A 19,100-nucleotide genomic window follows, 5' to 3' on the forward strand; every position below is an offset into this window, starting at 1 on the left:
TGTGACTCTATTGTGAAACAAAATACCCTCCAATCCTTCCTAACTCACCCTGTTAAAGTTTCCTTGCAAACTGAGCAATGCTCTCTCTTACAGAAACAAGCGTTTGTTTTCTTTCTTTTCTCTGATTCTGACAGTTCACAAGAAATGTTTACAGCTGTTCCAGCCCAAAATTAGGACAAAGGTAACATACCTGGCTAACCTGAAGAGTAAATGAGGTTTCTGGTTTCAAAAACATCCGCTGGGACAATCTTATCTTCGACCTCAAGGTAAATGCCTTAGGTTATAACCAACATACTTTTACTGTCTCATACATGTATGCAGTGCCATTTGTAACGCTGCTGGTGTTGGCTAACTAGAAAACAGAAGTTCTTCCAGAGGCCGTTGTAAGGCCTTCTGTTTGTCTTTCTAATGACAGAACTATTTAAATGTTACAAACAGAGATAATGGTAGTTTCTGATGAGCATTGTGGAGGTTTTAGCTTATATCAGGGAAAATCAAAGGTAAAAGCTATGCTTTTAAAATAAAATGTTTGATTATTAGCAAAAAATGTGTGTAGACTAGAGCATCTGGGACAAAAGACTGACAAATGTGAAAGAAGTTTTATTGTTGTAGCTGATGGGACTGATTCTGACTTTAGCCAACTTAGGAAATGTATGAAATATACTGTTACAACGCCACAAGTTAAAAAGATGGAGACATTTATTTTCCAAAACCAGATACTTTGCAAAAATTATATACTGCATTTGGTCAGTAAGGTTGGAATTAAACATACAATACACCCTTTCAAAAGTCTTTTTTCAAAATATAACAAAACATCAACGACTGATACGTTGGAACCTTATCACCTTGCAATATGTAGTTAGTTTCGACCTTATAGTTTCTTATTTGTTTAATTTTCAATAAAATGAGTCGACAAAACACTAACAACGCAAGCTTTAAATGTTAAACACAATTCTTCCCACACTTCTGACCCGTCGTCGACACTCGACTTCGAAGTTGGCGGTACTTTTTGTCCCTCTTTCCAACCCGTAGAAACAGGAAGTGAGGAAAAGCTCCAGCAAAACAAAAACAACATAGAAGCTCAATGTACTCTAAATTACTCCAAAATGGACAGTCAAGACACTAAATCAATGAGCAACGATACGCGATGCGTATTTTTTAATACACAATCAGACGACTATCGATGCGTAAGTAGCTGACGTAACTTTAAAGTCATGTAGAGCTGTTTGAGCTAACTGACTAGCCTCTTAGCTAGTTTCAGAACGTTTCACTGTAGCGTAATGTGTCTTTTTTTGGCTTGGTATCATGTGTTGACCATGTTTTTGTAGTTGTCCGATGGCTCATATTAACGGTTCACACTGATACATTAAAACAGCATAACTGAGCTGTTTATCATCTCATATGCTAGCTACATGATGTGGCCTAATGAGTGGAAACAGTAGTATTTTGCTCTAATAAACGGTCAAGATAACAAATTTACTCATTAATGGAGATGCAGCATCACTCAGTAAAACAAGTAAAGCTAACAGGCTAGTTAAAACTACTAGACACACGCCTTACCGGCTATGTGTTGTTTCATTAATCACCATCAAACTTTACTCAACAATGTTTTTGTTCCTGAATGTTGCCCAACCATCAAACTGTGATACCTGGGTATCAAGGTAGATTTCCATGGCTGCATAACAGGGGTTTGAAAAGTTTAGCAGCAGGTATTGCTAACAGAAGTCGACAGGTGAATACAGGATGTAATGGGGAGGATCGTCGTTCACTTTCTTCAGGAGGGAGAGAAATTTAAAGGAGGCAGGTTTTTAGGTAGGCATCAGTCAAGCCATCTAAAGGGTGCCAAGGACTGGGAGTTGTGCCACAGGAGATAGTTTACACTAGGCCTGACATAGTGTGTCTGTCTGCCAGTCAGCGCACAGTTTATTTCACAGTTCCATGGGAGGATTCTGTAAAGGAAGCATAAGAAAGGAAAAAGCTTAGATGTGTAGCATTTGGAGCACAAGCTGAACAGTTAGGGTTTGTCCAGTAGAAGTGGGATGTAGGGGGTTTGTTGCAAGATCATAGAGAGCTGGGAGTGCAGGGACAGATTTAGCAAATGAAAGTGAAGGATATGTAAGATGAAGCAGATCAAGCCAGCTAGTGGATCTGGATGAGGAATTATGCTGGCGTAGTCCAGTGGGAGTGAGGGCCAGCCCCAGGCAGGGCACCTGGCCGTGGCTCTTCTTCCTCCATCCTCTTGCTAAGCCTGGGTCTGTTGAAGGTAGAAATGCTGTTTGGGCTGCGATCAGGGGTGTTACGTAACTAATCAACTCAAATCCTTTCTCAAATTACTATAATAGAGTAGCTTTTTGTGCACTTGTTTATCTGGAGTAGTTTTTAAAATCAGTGATTTTTCTTTTACATTAGACTTTTGATCAGTAACACATGAAGATCCTACATTTCATCCAAAATCAGCTGTTGCATTTCACTTTAGGACATGTCACACCTTATAATAAACAACCTGCTTGGAAATCCATATTCTCTTGTAATAATTGTTCTTTAAGAAAAGATCATACTTCACTGTGAAAGCCTCTTGGGTCTCAGAAGTATCTACTCAGTACTCAGTACTACTTAGAGCAAACTTGAAATGACTAACTTTTTACTTTTACTCGAGTAGATTTATAGACCACAACTTTTACTTCTTCTCAAGTAAATTTTAACCAGAGTAACTGTACTTTTACTTGTGAACAGCAGTCTGGTACTTTCTCCACCTCTGACTGCGATGGCCGTGTGGTAGGTAGGTAAGAAAGAGGATGTCTGCGTGTTGGCATGGTGGGTGGTGAGAGCTGGCATTGGAGGGGGGTGGCTCTAGGATGCTTGAGATCACTGTTCAGCCCTCTGGAGGTGTCTTGGGACTAGTTGAACAAAGCACTGGTGAAGGGAGTTTTCCACTTGATAACCCTGGCAAAGTGTTGGCCTCTTGCTGCCCATTGGTTGAAATCTGGAGGCGAATAGTAAGGCTTTAACTGGGTGAGGGAAGGGGAGAACGTATACATTGTGATTCTTCTATTTTTCTTATTTGTTGCTGTGTTGTGGCCTGTGAATTTGGAGTCCAAGACAGATTTTCAACAGGACAATAAAGTGTGTTTTATCAATTCTCTTTCTTTTCAAGCATTTTTCTTACTTATTAAGACTTCTACAGAAAGCTTCTCAGCCTTTATTTTACCCGTATCTTTTCCCACATCTTGGTTATTGCTACATTAGATGCCACAGATGGTTGCCGTGGAATTTTGAAGCACTTCTTTGGGGTTGCTTTGCACTGCAACTTAGCGTGATGATATGTGGTAGCACCAGTCACACATTTAAAAGGATCTAGTTTCTAGTTGATGTCAAGCCTGAAGTTTCACATTAGATTAACTGAAGTTCTTCGATTGCATAAAAATTACAGATGGATTGGAATTGACCCCACAGCCTGAGGATTGCATAAGAGACGGTGGTACACTTATTCAAAAGTTATTTTATCTTTAAAGTGACCTAGTTAGAATATCAGTTAGATCAGCTGAGGCTTGTTGATTTATCAGTTAGACATTAGGCCATGCTGTTCAGTCTTTGGTGTGGTTAATGTATGTAGGCGTAGTTTTGCGTGCCAGCAGGCTTCAGTTGGCCTTCATCTTATCTAAACCAGAGAAAGAATGCTGCAGTAATGCTGTCTTGCTTAAAGCCCAGTTCTCTCTTTTACTGACAGCCGATCGTTCATATTGCAAGTAATCGATCAGTGTCCAGTGCACTGTCCGACTGACCCAGATACAGAATGGCCTACATTTACAGAGACTGCGATGCCACTTTGAGGTCCGACTCTCAAGGGAAAAACAAAGAAGCAAACAACTAAAAGATATCATAAGTTAATCAATTTTCCATATTCCCCAGTTTTGTTTAAAATAATGTGATTGTAGTTTTAAACTCTTTGTAAATGCCAGTGTGTGAGCTGATGCTTCTAAATCATGAAATTTGTTGACAGTCTTTTGTCTTTTTATTGAAAAAAGTGCCTCTTATTTTTATTCCTAAAACAATTATCTGTATTCATATATCTGTATTATCCAATAAGACAAAATCTACATTTTTAGTTAATCTGAACTGTACAGGATTCAAACTTTATTGGTTTATCAATGAATTCGTTTTTCAGTAAGCCCAGTTTTGCAATGTTATTTTTTTCATAGTGAACAAGCCACAATGGATTTTAGGGTAGTAGAGTGTACTCTATAGAGTGGTGCAGGAATGAGTCCTAAAAGTTAGCATTTTAGCACTTCCGGTTCCCTCGTCAGAGAGTCTATGGGAGTTTGGAATGCATTTTCGGTTAAATGCCTGAAATGAGGTCTGTGGTGAACACAAGTACAGGAGAGTTTAACGTTTTATCCTACGACATAAAATACATCTGAAACGTGCCCCACCTTTGAATTGTGTATCTTTTCACATCTTAATAAAGGCAGTTAAAGGACAGCTAACAAGACTACATACGTCATCATCCGAAGCGCGGCAACTGAGCCGTTTAGTTGTATCTGCGTGTGATGACATAAATTCAGTCGACTGTGTTGTAGTTCAAGATAGCATGACGTTAGCTTTTTACTTTCAACAGTTAGATTAATGAACCAGATACGATTCTTATAGTATCAGTTTATGAAGATTATCTTTATGAACAAAATGTGTAAGTTTCATAAACTTTTATTGGACACAGAGCTTATTTTCAGCAATAATCCAAAAACCCATTGAAAAATCCCATAGGCTAGAAGACGAGGGAACCCATGCTATTAACCAATAAGGGAACTGATTTAGCGTTGTTTTAATGTCCCTAGCGAACACAGCTCTCTACAGCTTGAATTTGCGTCCCTTTTCTTAACATCATTAATGATAAAATAACTAGATTTGGGTTCTGATTGTGTTTTTTAAACTCAGTTGTACGGACCAGCTCAAAAGCTTTACTTCAAGTTTATTGCTCATTTGTTTTAGTAGGGCTGGGCGATATAGACCCAAAATAATATTTTGATCTGTTTTGGCTGAATGGATAACAGAATGTTAGGGCCACTCAAAAAAAAAACCACACCTAAAGAGAAACCATTAATAAAAAACAAACACACTTGAATTTCTCAAATTTAGAAGGAGGTTTACCACAAACCAAACTCCGAAAAAAATGTTTTTTTTTCTACTTCAGAAAGCTGTAGAAGACCATAGAAAGACCATAGTACCAGGTGAAATTGTCTGCCTTATACAAGTCCTGCAGTTGAGAGTCTGATCAATTATATTTTTATTTGGAGCTCAGTAATAAAGAAATACTTGTGATTCTAGCCCAGAATCATCACATTCTGATCAGAATCTGGACTGTGGGGAGATATTGCTTTAAACTGAAGATATTTAAAAGAAAACATACACTGACAGCATGTGGATGACGGCTCTAATCCAACCAGTGTTTTAGGTTTAATTTCTCATAATTTTATGATGTTATGAGCTGGAGATTTTTGTGTCCATAAAGTCAAAATTTGCAGCTTCTAAACTAAAACATTTAAAGTTTGTTTTCTTGTAAGTGTACATCTTAAGTAAAAAAAATTTCAAGTCCTTTTTAAAAAATATATATATATATTTGCTTTTTATGCCTTTATTTAGAAAGGAGGACAGTGGGTAGAGTCGTAAATGGGGATTAAAGAGTAGGGAGAGACATGCAGAAAAGGAGCCACAGTCTGAACCTGGGCCGGCTCTGTAGAAGGGGCTCAACCTTACTAATGGGCCAGGCTTTCTCAGGGTTCCTTCTGGCATTGTCAGGGATACCTTTGATATTAGCTATCCCAGCAAAACTGTTTTATATGCCCTTTTTTCTGATACCATTTCAGCGTCAGGGTCAGTGAATGGATAGGCTTAAAACAGTAAACACTGTGCAAAAATCTTGCCATTTATTTTTCAGCAGTTCAGCAGTTATGCTAAAACTTGTTGTAGTGTTTCTAAGGCCTATATTCGTTTTTATCAAAGTTTTAGTTTATTCAACAAAAATCATATGAACACGCAGTGACTGGCCTGTGATGTATTCGTACCTTTAGATAACCAAAACAGACAAATATAAAGCAGTTTCACCAAATTTTCACTGTGTGCTAACTTTGCACAAGAAAGCGCTCCCAAGACCTCTTAAAGTTCTCACTTTCATTATTGATTCTAACTCACATTTTTTCATATAATTATTTCTAACATGAGTTCCATCCATGTTTTAAGTATCTGTTACAGATGTACTTTTCCATAACCCGAGGATCACTCCAGCAGCCATGACAACCCCGACCTTTATCACTACAAAATCATGTTTGGGCAGCTCTATTTGGTCTCCAAGCAGACATTCTAGGAGATACAAGCATTTTTCAGTGGACTCCATCACTGTTTTACAAAAAGTGGAAACAAGTCTACATTTCCAAATTGCATGTAAAATGTTACTTTGCTGCTCTGACATCTCCAACATGGATTATTTCCCATCAGACCCATCCTATGGGGCTTAGAAGGAGTAAAGTAAAATCTGTTTAATAACTTGGTTTGAATAAATTTCACTGTTGCTTCTTTTATAATTTTACCTCTATTCAACAGTATTTTTAGCCAGTCCTCCTCACTCACATACATGACTATAAGCATTTTAATTGTTTTAAGATGTTGCTTTTAGATTTATCTTGTTAATTCTATTCTAATCCACAAATCTCTCAGCTTTACCCTGTGTTGTTTGAAAATATCTAGCTTGAAATCTTGATGTACAGCACTGTGCAGAACTTTTAGGCCCAGACAAAAAAAAGATGCTGTCGAGCTTGACCTTGGCTGCCAAATGACGTGTGTCAACATGTGTCAAGATTGACTTTGCTCCCAACCCCAGGTTGTGGCATGTCAGGTCCTGTGATAAATTCTTAGTGCCTACATGCCTCAAACGTATGTACATGACTGTTTTTCGCAGCCCTACTTTTAAATGGGGATGAAATCTGAGGGTTTATGGCATGATGATGTTGTCATTCCTTTAAAACAACACAGCAAGTCTGTGTGGCATCCCCAAATCATTAACTTTTCCCAAAGTAAGACAACTCATAAACTAGTTATGTAACAATTTATAGTATATGGCGGAGTGTGTGAGCCTCTTTAACACTCCTGCAGTTCCATGTTGGGAGCCATCATTCAAATTTAATTAAAACAATGATGAACTGATGAGAAGAAATGTCAGAGTTTATCTCTTTTCATAAATTGGTCCCTTCAGTTTAAGGATATCACAAAATCTTACACTACTTTGACAAACTTCCCACAAATGTAATAAAAACTGTGAATTTTCTGCCTTTTTCTAAAATAGATGTCCCTGTTCTGTTTGCAGGGCAACCCTGTTTTCTATCAGACTAATTGAATATAGTCCTTTGTTGTAAATCACGCTCCAAGGAAACATGACACTGTGTCCTGAATGCCACAGGCATCATGGTCCATAGCTAACAGTGCGGACGTGCCCTGCTCTATTTTACTTTGAGCCGACTCCCAGCCTTTTTCCTCCAGCTAATTCACAACTGACTCACACTTTTCGCATTCTTTTCATTCCTCTGCTGTCCTCCTTCCATACTTGTGAGTTTTCTGAGTTGCTGTCACTTTGGTTTCTGCTCAGATGTTGCGTTGCACAAAGTATGTAGTGTGTCAGGTTTTAGCCCTGTTAGCACATCTGCCTCTCTTTACAACACTTCACTCAGCTGTCAGGGCTTTATGGTGCAGTAATAGGGCTGAAATATACCCAGCAGGGACATCCACAGACACAGAGGATGTCATAGGTGTCTGAACATTGAACAATTTTAACGCAGATCTCATTTTGATAGGCTTATTTAACATGAACACATGCTTCCACACGTGTACATGCATGCATGCTTGAACAAACAGCAGTGTTGTCTACCCTGTCATTTCTAAGCTTGTGATTATAATGGAAGTGTGGTGTTCATGATGCACTTCAGAAGTTTGCACAGTGCTTCAGTTAAAATAAAACAGCACAGATGAAGTAATGCATATGTAAACACTTTAAATCCACTTGTTTTTTTAATGTAAGCCATGCACTGATGATTCAATTCTTATTTGCAGGTGCTGATTTTAACGGTAAAACGAGCCACAGGAACCTTCTCCTTAGTAGGATGGTAAATATCTCTCATTATTCTCTTTTTTTTCCCAAACCATTCTCCGTGCTTTTGACCTTCTTCACACCAAATAGTATCACTTTTCATTGCCACTCTGAAATTCTGATGTGTAAATGATCTATGTTCAATGTATAAGAAAGTGTAATGAGCAGTCAGATTATCTGTAAAGATAACTTAAATGCGTTAGTATATCATGACTTCTATGTCAAGGCTGCTAAATAAAATACAACATCATATTTATTTGGAGTCACAAATACACATTACTAAAGTCTGACCTTACAGTCCTATAAGACAGACTTCTTTGGACTTAATTTGGGGCTTTTCTTACTTCTTTATTTTTATAGGACAGTAGATAGAGAAATAAAACCATCAAAGAGAGTGGGGAACAACCCCAATTTTCAAAAAAATTGGGGCACTGTTTAAAATGAAAAAAAAAAAAAATCCCATAAACCCATATTTTATTCACAGCAGAACATAAACAACATAACAGACGTTGAATCTGAGACATTTTACCAGTTCATGAAAAATATTAGAGATCATGTTGAATTTAATTGCAGCAACAAAAAAAGTAGAGAGGGGGCAAAACAAAAAGGCTGGAAAAGTAAGTGGTACTAATGAAAAACAGCTGGAGCATTTTGTAAGATTATTTACAAGAGTCTGGGTGCAGAACTGGCCTGCCTGCAGTCCAGACTTTTCACTTATGGGGGACATTTGGTGCATCAGAAAACAAAAAAATCCAGCAAAAATGACCCAGGACAGATGAGATGTTTTGCTGCCATCAAATTCAAAAGAAGCTAATATGTTTCACTAAATGGTAAAATGTCTCAGATTCAACAAATGATATGTTGTTTATTTCTATTGTGAATAAAATATTGGTTTATGAGATTTGCAAAGAGTTGATTTCTGTCTTTATTTACCATTACACAAGTTTTTTGAAATTGGGTTTGTATAGAAAGAGAAGCTGTGGGTTGGACTTGAATCTAGGTTGCCTGATTAGAGGCTTTAGCATCACTGCATAAGGCATGATCCAACCACTAGGCCATCAGCACACCTTGTTCAAACTGTTTGGTTCATTCATATGTAGCTCAAACTATCAGATAACCTTTGATTATTTGATGCTAATTTAGTAAAAAAACAAAGACACAAACAAACAAACAAAAAACCCAAAGAACAGCTGCTTTAATTATTTATTTTGAATAAAAGGGGAGCATGTTGCAAACATAATTATTGTGAAGAACAGTGGATACATTAATTAATGAATCCATTGGTTTGTTACAGGCAGTTATGCTTATTTAATTTTTGTTTACCTGTCCACTTCTAATGGTTATTGCAATATTTCATAGTGTGCTCACACGTCCACCATTTTCTCATGCTGTGCAGGTGCTGCTCATGGTAAAAAAGGCTTCATGCCACTATTAAAAGGTTGTTTAGACCTGTGGTTCTCAACTGGTTAGGCATCAGGACTCAACACCACTTCCTCATTAGGAGTTGCAACACAAATTAAAAAATAAATTTAAGTGCTAAAGTGGATTTAATGAAACATGTTGTGGTTTGGTCCTTAGACATATCAAAACCAAGATAATAATAGTTTGGGATGTTTTTTTGTTAGTTTTTATTTTTATTTCATTTTCATTTGTTTGTTTTCAGTTTAGTTTTCATTAGTTTTTACTGCTGGTTTGTAAGTCTGATTTTTTTTTATTTGCAGAAAGGCTTTGTTTTAGTTTAGTTTTTATTTTTTTTAGTGTTCTGGTTTTTTAAGGTACTTGTCAGGAGAAACACCAAAAAAGGTCTAAAAATGATTAAAATAGGTTACTCTTCAATTTTCATTTCACTTCTTTAAAGTTGATGTTTGAATACAACTCAAGACCTAAAGTTACAATTGGGGGAAGTTTTGACCAATCAGATCAGTCCAGTTTACTCTCCCTAGGATTTGGTGTTCATGTCAGTCAGTATAACTAAGGAGATTTTTGTCTATAGTTTTATGTAATTTTAGTTAGTTTTGTAAGCACAAAATAAAGTTTTAGTTAGTTTTTGATTTTGTAAAGCTTTTTTTAATTTAGTTTCCATAGGCTAAAATTATTTTGAGATTTTAGTTTTACTTATTTAGTTATTTGTAGTCAACAATAATTGCCTTAATCAAAACACAACTGAACAAAGAGACAGGACAAAATAAACATGTTAAAAAGGGCACGATTACAGAAGGGCATGCATGCATACTTTTACTTGTACTCCCTTTTCTTGAGATAGTAGAGAAACTTTGATAATTTCTTGAGAAAGTACCCAGTTATCTTACCTCTAACAGCTTTGATGTGCCTAGAAAAGGAGATAAATCAGTTGTAATCTTGAAAAAATAACTGAAATGCTCCAGCTGTCACAGGAAAAACTAAGTAAAATCAAAAGTGTGGATGTGTGTCCACTAAGGGCTTCCGTACATCATAGACTTCTGCCACAGTTTTTTTTCCCCAGGCACACATTCACTGGAAATAGCTCTGAAACCCACTCTTGGGTCTTGACCTACCAGTTAAGAACCCCTCATTTAGAGGATTCATCATTATTACAGATTGCTGATTCATTTTGGGCAATCATGAATCCGTATGTAATAACACTGACAGCCTGATATCGTAGCTGGCTCCTTTTGTTAGAGACAGTTACCTTTTTTTCATTTGTGATGTTTTAAAGATATAAAAAAGGCATAATGGTGCTGAATAAAGAGCTGGTCGGTAACCAAAAGACTTTTATTGCTGAGATGAGACAATTAATCCAGATATCTAAAAACAGCTGCAGTTCCCACCACTCTAAGTGAGGCTGGATGGACATAAACAAAGCCATGCTTTTGCTTACTAATATATAGCAGATCATGTTGGTTGATAGGCTGGTCTTTAATGCGTGCCACTTCATGTTGCATGAACACAACCAATCCAATCCGGATGAAGGCATCCTAGACTTCCCCTGTGTGCAGGCTGAGCCATCTGATATCAAATTTTACTCAGCACGCGTGGAGGTGCGTCCACGCAAAGCATTAAGGATTACCACATGGTATCCGAATGCCCAAAACAGATGCAAATCCCTGTAAATGCATTGTATAAACGGGATGAGATTATGAGTCAGGGTATCATGATTAAGTTGGGTCTTTTTTTTTTTTCAACGGTTGCTTGTTTTTGTTGTTGCTAAGCATGCTGTTGGAGACTGGTTAGTCGGGGTTGTTTTGAAAGGAAGGAACAGGGTTTGTTTGCTCAATGCAAACAATACATAACACATGTAAAACACAAGGTAAACACATTTTGTTTGTGTGCAAGGAAACCTCACAGAACCAGTCATTACAGTAACTCTGAGGACTATTATGGTTAGAAAGGTTATAATGATCAGTTTTCATTAAGGCTCTGCCTATGAAACAAAGACTTACCTTTGGTTTGTTGTGTTATTATGTGGCCACACCCTGCAGGAGAGACATATGTGAACAGCAAAGTAGGCTTCATTTTACCATAAAACTTCAAATAAAAGCTTATCCTAATTTAATAACCAATTCCTTTTAATATCCTTGTGATGTTTTGCATAAGAAGCATCTCACTTAGAGGCCTCTGTGCATTTAGTGTTGTCTATCAGCAATATGGAGAAAAGAAGCATGGGACATAACATCAACATGACCTTAAACATCTGATAAAGAAAGATGATAAAATGCTTGCTCATGAACCAGTTGTGCAGCATGTCTACTTACTGTCTAACAAAGCTGGAGGGACTTTCATTTGTTTGTTGAAATTGTCATTTTTTTACACAGTTAAATGGTCTTTCTGGTTCATCCTCTTTACTGTGCACAAGTTTTGTCAGAAAATAGGCCCTTTTCATATTGCTGCCTGACCCAAATAAAGACAGGGTCATCCCATAAGCTGAAGTAAATAAAAATCCTGGCGTATTATTTGAGGTTTTTCTTTATCTCAGACACACATGACATAAAACATACATATACATACATAGTAAAGAAGTGCCTTTAGTGGATATGCTGACATAACTACAGCTATAATTCTTAAGGGTTGGGTTTGTAATGGAGTTTACTGCATCAAATACTAATTAATCACAAAGTTTATTCAACTCATGTTTAGATTTGTAGGACCTTGACAGATGAGGAGAACCAGCCCAAGCACAGGTTTATTTGTAAAAGCTGTTTAATTAGAGATGACAATTTAACAGCAGCACAAAGATGACAGTTGTGTACATAAGTACCTCTGTGCCAGAAGAAAAGGTACAGTATATCATATCTAGCTTTTAAAGGCACTGGTTAGACACTGTTTACAAAAAGCTTCAGAAATCAAGTGAGTCGTTGCCTCAATGGAGAAAAAATAACTTTGAAGTGTCTGCTTAGAATCAGTGCTTTCAGTATGCAATTTGAATGGCAAGGCCTGACAACACAACATACATTTTGTGACCATTTCAGTTTAAGCTGTAACAACAGACGGCTCAAATCCACTCCTTCCTGGAGTAAATAAACATCTGTTCTCTCTCTTTCTCTTTTCCCAGCCTTTTTATGCTGTTTGTGATCTGGCTGCTTCGCAGGTATCACTCTTTGGCTCAGGTAAATTTGCATCATAATGTGCAGCATGTTTTTGACTACCTTTTTTACACTTGTGTTTGGTTCATTGCCACAGGAAATATGTTCAATTAGCCATGGCAAATCTTACCGTAATTGAACCCAATTAAAATGTACAGATTAGTCAGTTGTGGAGTTAATTGACTCAAGTCGTTTTGTGATAATGACTGCCGTCTTGTGCTTTTTCTGCCGCTCTCCAAATGAAGAGGTTTTAGGTCTGGATATGTGCTGAATATGTAAATATGTTCTATTGGATCCAGAAATATTTCAGATTTCTAAATCACGCTGGTGTTTGAGTGCAGCTTGTGTTTTTGAAGCTGGTCCAGCATGTCTGTCAGGTTTAGCAGCGCTCCAAGTTATCGCTGTCTAATCTGAAGTAAACGGTGGCTTAATGTGGAGCTCTGTAGGATCCTATTACCTCTGGACAAGGTTGCTCCTCACCTCAACCTGCTCATCTTCCACTTCCTCCTTCCGTCCTCTCATAGAACATAAATCCTCTCCTTACCTCCACCCCCTCAGAGGTTACCATGAGTCAACAGTCCACAGTGCTCTTTGGCACTCCTGTGTTCTTTTTCTGTCCTTTCTAAGCCCCCTCTCCTCCCTCCTCTTCTCCCTGTATCTCCTCTCATCTTCCTCTTTGGCCTTTAAGGTGGTTGAATTTCAAACTTGTCAGTACCTGATATTGTAAAAAGATGGTATCTTTTGCATTTCAGTCATGAATAGTAGAGGTTGACTGATATTGGTTTTTCAGGGCTGACACAGATATTAATTATTACTAGTTCATGAGACCAGTATTTAGAACAGATATGCATGTATTATGAGAAACAATAAATGTACCTAACATATGAAAAGTAAAATTTCATGATAGAAATAGATTTTGATTGATTTATTAGTACGTGATTGACATCAAGCCAATCAGACATCATTGTGGATGAGACATTAGGTGAGACTGGAGAGTAAAAACAAAGCCAAAGGGGAAGACACACCTTACAGCAGAGCTAAAGCATCACACTTTTTAAAATGAACAGTTTTATCTTTGATAAGGAAAATAAAATGCCGGCAAAGATAATCGGCCATATGCCTAAAATCAGCCCTAATGGATAGTATCAAAAGGGCCGTAGTGTTAAACTAACATGAGATCTTCCGTCATATTTTAAACAAACGCTGCACTGAGAGAAAAAGAGGGCAGCATTGTCTAAATTGCACAAACCGGTTTGCAATAATTTAGTACATTTTAGTGTATTTTGACTGTGTGCAAAAGACTGTCTGCATTTTATTTTCATTTAAAACAAGAAGAAAAACAATACTAGATGTGTAGAACTTTTTTTTTGTTGCAGTGGTTTTGTGATGTTATTTGACATTCTCTTTCAAATTTTAGAAATCATGAGAACTCAGGATGCATAACATTATCAGGGTGTCTTTAGGGTCTTAAAAAGTGTTAAAAATGACTCGATAAATTTAGCCAAAATTAAGGCTTTTAAAATTCTTAAATGTGACAATATACCATCTTAAATTTTGTCGCTTCTTTAAATGTTTATGTTCACCAAACAAGGGTATTACTATTCTTTCTGCTTGTGTGCTGTTTTCGATTTTAAACACATGATGTTATTTTGAAACTCCACCTGATTACTAAAATTAATATAACTCAACTACAGTGAGCTGTATTTTATCAGCTGCAACAGTAATGTGATCATGGACAATAACACAGTGTAACTTTCTTTCTGAAAACCTATAGGCTGTTGTAATTTGTAGTTTTAGCTAAAGTGCAAACTTCAGCGAAAATCAACCAAATCAAGGTCTTTTCCTTCATACTCTGTTCTCAGAATGCTTTAAGAAAGCTTAATTTGCATAGTACAACAAGATTACTACTGGCCTTTCATTTCTATGTTGTCACATTTTATCCAACATTTAACCCAGCATGCATACAAGCACTGTGGCGCTAATATAACAGGTTGGAAATTGTAGCTGCGAAAGTCTTAAAATGTATGAAGAAGCTCTTTAAAAGGGTATTAAAAAGTATGAAATTTAATGGCTGATGTTCTGCATATCCCCTTATTAATGGCATATCTGTATTGCCAGATAATTCCTTAAAAAGGTGATTATTGGTATTGGCAGATTTTAACATTTTGTTTGATATTCACAACCGACATTGGCTTTAAATATCAGCAGTAAGGGATGTGCATTTCAAAGAATAACTGCTTGAAAGTTACAAGAAAATTCAAAGGGACTAGGATGTACATCTACATTTGTTAGCTTGATGCTAATGCATATTGGAAATTGCCTTCAAATGGTAACAGATTTAGCATTAATGTGAAACAATTGACTTGACAACGCCAAGATGAATAGATAATTTTATTGATAATTTTCATTAAAATGTTCTGTAAAATCAATTGCTGCTTAAATTAAGGGGAATGAAAGTAGTTTTTTTAAACACAGTTGTGCTACTTGAATATTCTGTTCTTTTTTTTAATTTGGTGGTAAGCAAACATCTTCGATTTTTTTGGAAATAATGACTGAATATTGAAAAAAAACATTCCCATAGCTTGCTTCACCTTTCAAGGCAAGCAATAAGTACATCAAGTTGTGGGCAGAGCCTCATATATATCGATATCAGTATTGATATCAATAATTTTATCGGAATAAGTAAGTTTGGAAATATTAGCTTATTGGATATAAACAGAAACCCAGTATGGTAAATACATCTCATATCAACCTCTCTTGCATTGTTGTTCCTTATCGCATGACAATAAAGGACAGTGCTTTTGTGTACCATAGGTTTACTTTTTATTGCATTTATTGTTTATCCAAACTGCCTTTTTCAGTGTTTTTTTTTACAGTACTTTTTATAGATTCTCACAAGATCAACAGACAAGATATACAATTTGCCCTCTTTTTATTTTACATTTATGAGAAATGAGAAAAAGGAAAGTGTATGCACTTAAGACAAATAAATAAACAAATAAAAGGGATAGAAAGTTTGAAAAAAATACTGCCATCCATAAAACAAGAAAAACCTTTCACAGCTGCCCACCTCACCCACCTGATTTAGTTGTCACACACCGACAATCTTCTATAGTTATTTTTTAGCCCTACACAGTAATGACATCAACATAGATGGTAGTATGTCACTCAGTAAACTGTAGGTTTAGTGTAAGTTTTGTTAACTGATCAAGAATGGTAATGCTTGAGTGGTGAAAAATAGATGGATGTAAGAGAGGGACTCTTGTGAGTTAGCAGCAGATGTGTTTGGCCCTTTTTATAGAACTTTGGCCCCTCAGCACCAGCTGAGTCAGTTCCCCTGGCAAGTATACAAACAGGAGATCACATCTCTGTGAAGTAGCTCTCATTACCTCTTAGTGCTGCACTGATTCTTTCATGCAGGAGAACCCTAAATATCTCCCTTTGCTCTAGAGTGGCAGTTGGGGACTTGTTGCCTTTTGCAAGTTCTATAGCACACAGATTATCACGTGATTTCCTATATAGCATGATGACTCTGGTTTGTGTTGGAATAATTGTTTATTTTCATTTTGTCTATAAGTTACACAAATCTTGAGAAGGATGCTCATAGGTATTTTTAAAGAGACCGTTCTGTTAAAAATTCCCTCTTTGATTCATCATCTCCTCTCTTCTGTACAGAAAATGATTCTCAGCCTGACAGTAGCAGCCTTCTTCAACAGCACAGCATATGTCATGGTGAGTGACTCGTCTGTGTCATTAAGCTCACACATTGTGGGTTTTTTACTTTAGATTTCTTTTTTTTTTTGTTCAGAGTTGTGAAAATGTCTGCCTTCTCTGTTCTTCTTCTCTTCATCAGGGTGAGTCACATCCAGGAGGATCGCTTTGTGACTTCCAGGCCTGGTGGCTAACGTACTTTGGTAAGACACATCCTAGTTTATTAAGTAGGAACATGAACAATTCTAACAAAAGAGTTCAGAAAGTGAGCAAAAAGAGCACACTTTTTTGCTTTTGTCTTGCAAAAAAATAATTCCTCAGCTTTTAGCAGCTCTCAAACACAGGACTTTTGGAGGTTTCCTCTGTAGCTGGCACATGTTAGAAAGTTAAAAACAATGTACATTCAGGACCTAACAGACTCAACAAAAACAATGAACCACTGAGTGGATTCAGAGCTTGACATGATATATATTCAAGACTACTTAAAGAAGAAAAGATAAATAAATTATTGCAGTTGTTGTAGATGTGTGAGAAATCTGTTTAGACATGTGTGTTTCTATGAATGATTATTAATGTTTGGAAGAAAAGGGGAAAAGTTATATTTTTAGATCAATGGAAGGAATTAAATAAAATGTTATGTTTTACTAATATCAAAAAGATACAAGACTAAATAAGTAAGTCTGTTTTTTTTTTTACTGAGATTTAGTGGTCTTAGCTGTTGTCAAAAGTCTTATTTAATCTGTAAAACACTGGAGAAATTCTTTTAATTTAAACACATTTATTGCATATTCATTTAGTGATTATACTAAGATAAATAACCAAGAAATTTAGATGAAGTTTGACCTGTAATATTAACGATAATAATAAGGAAGTAAATTCATGTAAAGTATGTAAATTCCACTGCCAGGGGTCACTCAGTCAAAACAACAATAAAAAAGCATGATGGGTATTTTTTTTTAATTTAACCTTTATTTAACCAGGAAGAGACTCGTTGAGATTAAATATCTCTTTTCCAAGAGTATACTGAATGGTACGGACATGCTGCTCAGCCTGAAATCCACTGTTTTTGTCTCATGGTTGAATTTCACATAAGAAAGAGAAAAGCGGTTAAAAATGTCTTTCTTGCTTAGCTTTGGTTGCTAATAGCAAAGCATTCTTGGATTGCTTGCAGCTATTACAGGGAATGCCACTTCCTGCTGCTTTTCTCCCTCATCATGAGTAATTCATGAAATTAAACCACTGGTTTACTGTCTATTAATTACACCTCATTAAGCAGGTATTTATTGAACGGTTTCCTTATTTCACAGAAGGCAGCAGAGGTGAGCATCTAGTGGGACCAGAAATGTTATTGGAGAGGGGAGGTCTAAGGGTGGGGTGATGGATTAAACATTACTTGAGCTGCTTTGGCGAAAGAAAGCTAAGCTGATGGCTGAGAATAATAGTGGTCCATCACAAGTAAGCAGCACAAAACATGAATGAGATACAGAAACAGCACAGCAGCTTCAAGTAGCAGTTCATGTTTTGTTATGTCGCAGTCTTTCACATAACAACCAGCATTTCCATGGCAATAATCTCTGTTTACAAATTCTACTAGGATGTAGAATCACTGACATTTGCAGTACATTTGTAGTTTGAACTGTACAACCAATCACACATCAGTTTCCTTTAGTGTATATAAATAAAACTGTATGCACCAAAGCTCATCAGCTCTAATCGATGAAATTTTAATGGTTCATTTGTCTGCATAAACGTACGGCTGACAGTCAATTATAGATTAAATATGGGCCGCAAATGGCCTAGTGGTTAGGTCGCTCCCCATGTACATGGATGTCCTGGGTTCTACTCCCACCTGTGGCACCTTCACTGCATGTAATTCCCCATTCTCTCATCTCTGTGTCCAGGCTCCATCAACTGTGCTATCGCTCTCTAATAAAGGCAAAAATCCCCCAAAATACAACTTAAAAAACAAGAATAGCTAGAAACATAAAAAAAAAACATATTTGAGCCTCAAATCTGCTTGACAGTGTGTATAAAGGCAACCAGTGGTCACTGAGTGTGAAACACTTTAGAAAAGACTGAAATCATAGCCTTTTACCTTGTACAAATATACATTGTGATGGTTTTATTCCTGACTTATTTTATCTTAATTGTGAGAAAATCACATTAAAATAGTTCATTTTTCGGGCTTATGCGGCTGACATACAGTCTATTGTGGACTCATCAGATAAACAGCGCTGCTCTAAGAAAATATAGGCTTTATGCTGCAGATGTAAACGCCTCATGGAAAAGGAAATTCTGCCACGAAGTTGTTCATGGTTGCCTTCTAGCCTCACCAGAACTAAAGAAAGACTCCTGTCCATTTCCAGAGGTATAAAGTGTTTATCATACAATGATAGATGATGATTGCTGAGAGTTTCTAAGATTGCCGTGGTAATACTAAACATATCATGTGAACACCGACGTTACGACTGTAAAAAGAAGGATTTGTCTACTTAAAAACTGATGTAGATATATGAGATAATGTAAGACTCGACCAAAATATATATAAAACAAATTACTGAGACATAGTACAAAAAATTTTATATTGTACCTTTAAGACAACAAGGGGAAAAGAGAAAACTACAATATTTTAAATGACATAATAAGTTTACCCTGTTTGATATTTAATAGTCCTATTTTATGCAGTCAGCTAATGCTGT

At 36.6% G+C, this 19,100-nt stretch overlaps 1 protein-coding gene across 3 annotated transcripts in view; it reads left to right on the top strand.

Moving 5' to 3' along the window:
- The first annotated feature begins 1,045 nt into the window (after positions 1-1,045).
- Positions 1,046-19,100, top strand: part of si:dkey-100n23.5 (cyclic AMP receptor-like protein A) — a 120,360-nt gene continuing 102,305 nt past the window's right edge. For 2 of the 3 annotated variants that reach the window (XM_041807723.1, XM_041807725.1), the window contains exons 1-5: positions 1,046-1,187; positions 8,095-8,147; positions 12,660-12,714; positions 16,366-16,422; positions 16,544-16,604. In XM_041807723.1, coding sequence (XP_041663657.1) covers positions 1,107-1,187; positions 8,095-8,147; positions 12,660-12,714; positions 16,366-16,422; positions 16,544-16,604 — 307 coding nt within the window. In that variant the 5' untranslated portion in view covers positions 1,046-1,106. Of the gene's footprint in view, positions 1,188-2,733; positions 2,780-8,094; positions 8,148-12,659; positions 12,715-16,365; positions 16,423-16,543; positions 16,605-19,100 lie in introns of all 3 variants that reach the window. The other variant, XM_041807724.1, reaches the window with a different exon arrangement.

The sequence above is a fragment of the Cheilinus undulatus genome, linkage group 15, assembly GCF_018320785.1.
Source record: "Cheilinus undulatus linkage group 15, ASM1832078v1, whole genome shotgun sequence".
Lineage (NCBI taxonomy): Eukaryota > Metazoa > Chordata > Actinopteri > Labriformes > Labridae > Cheilinus > Cheilinus undulatus.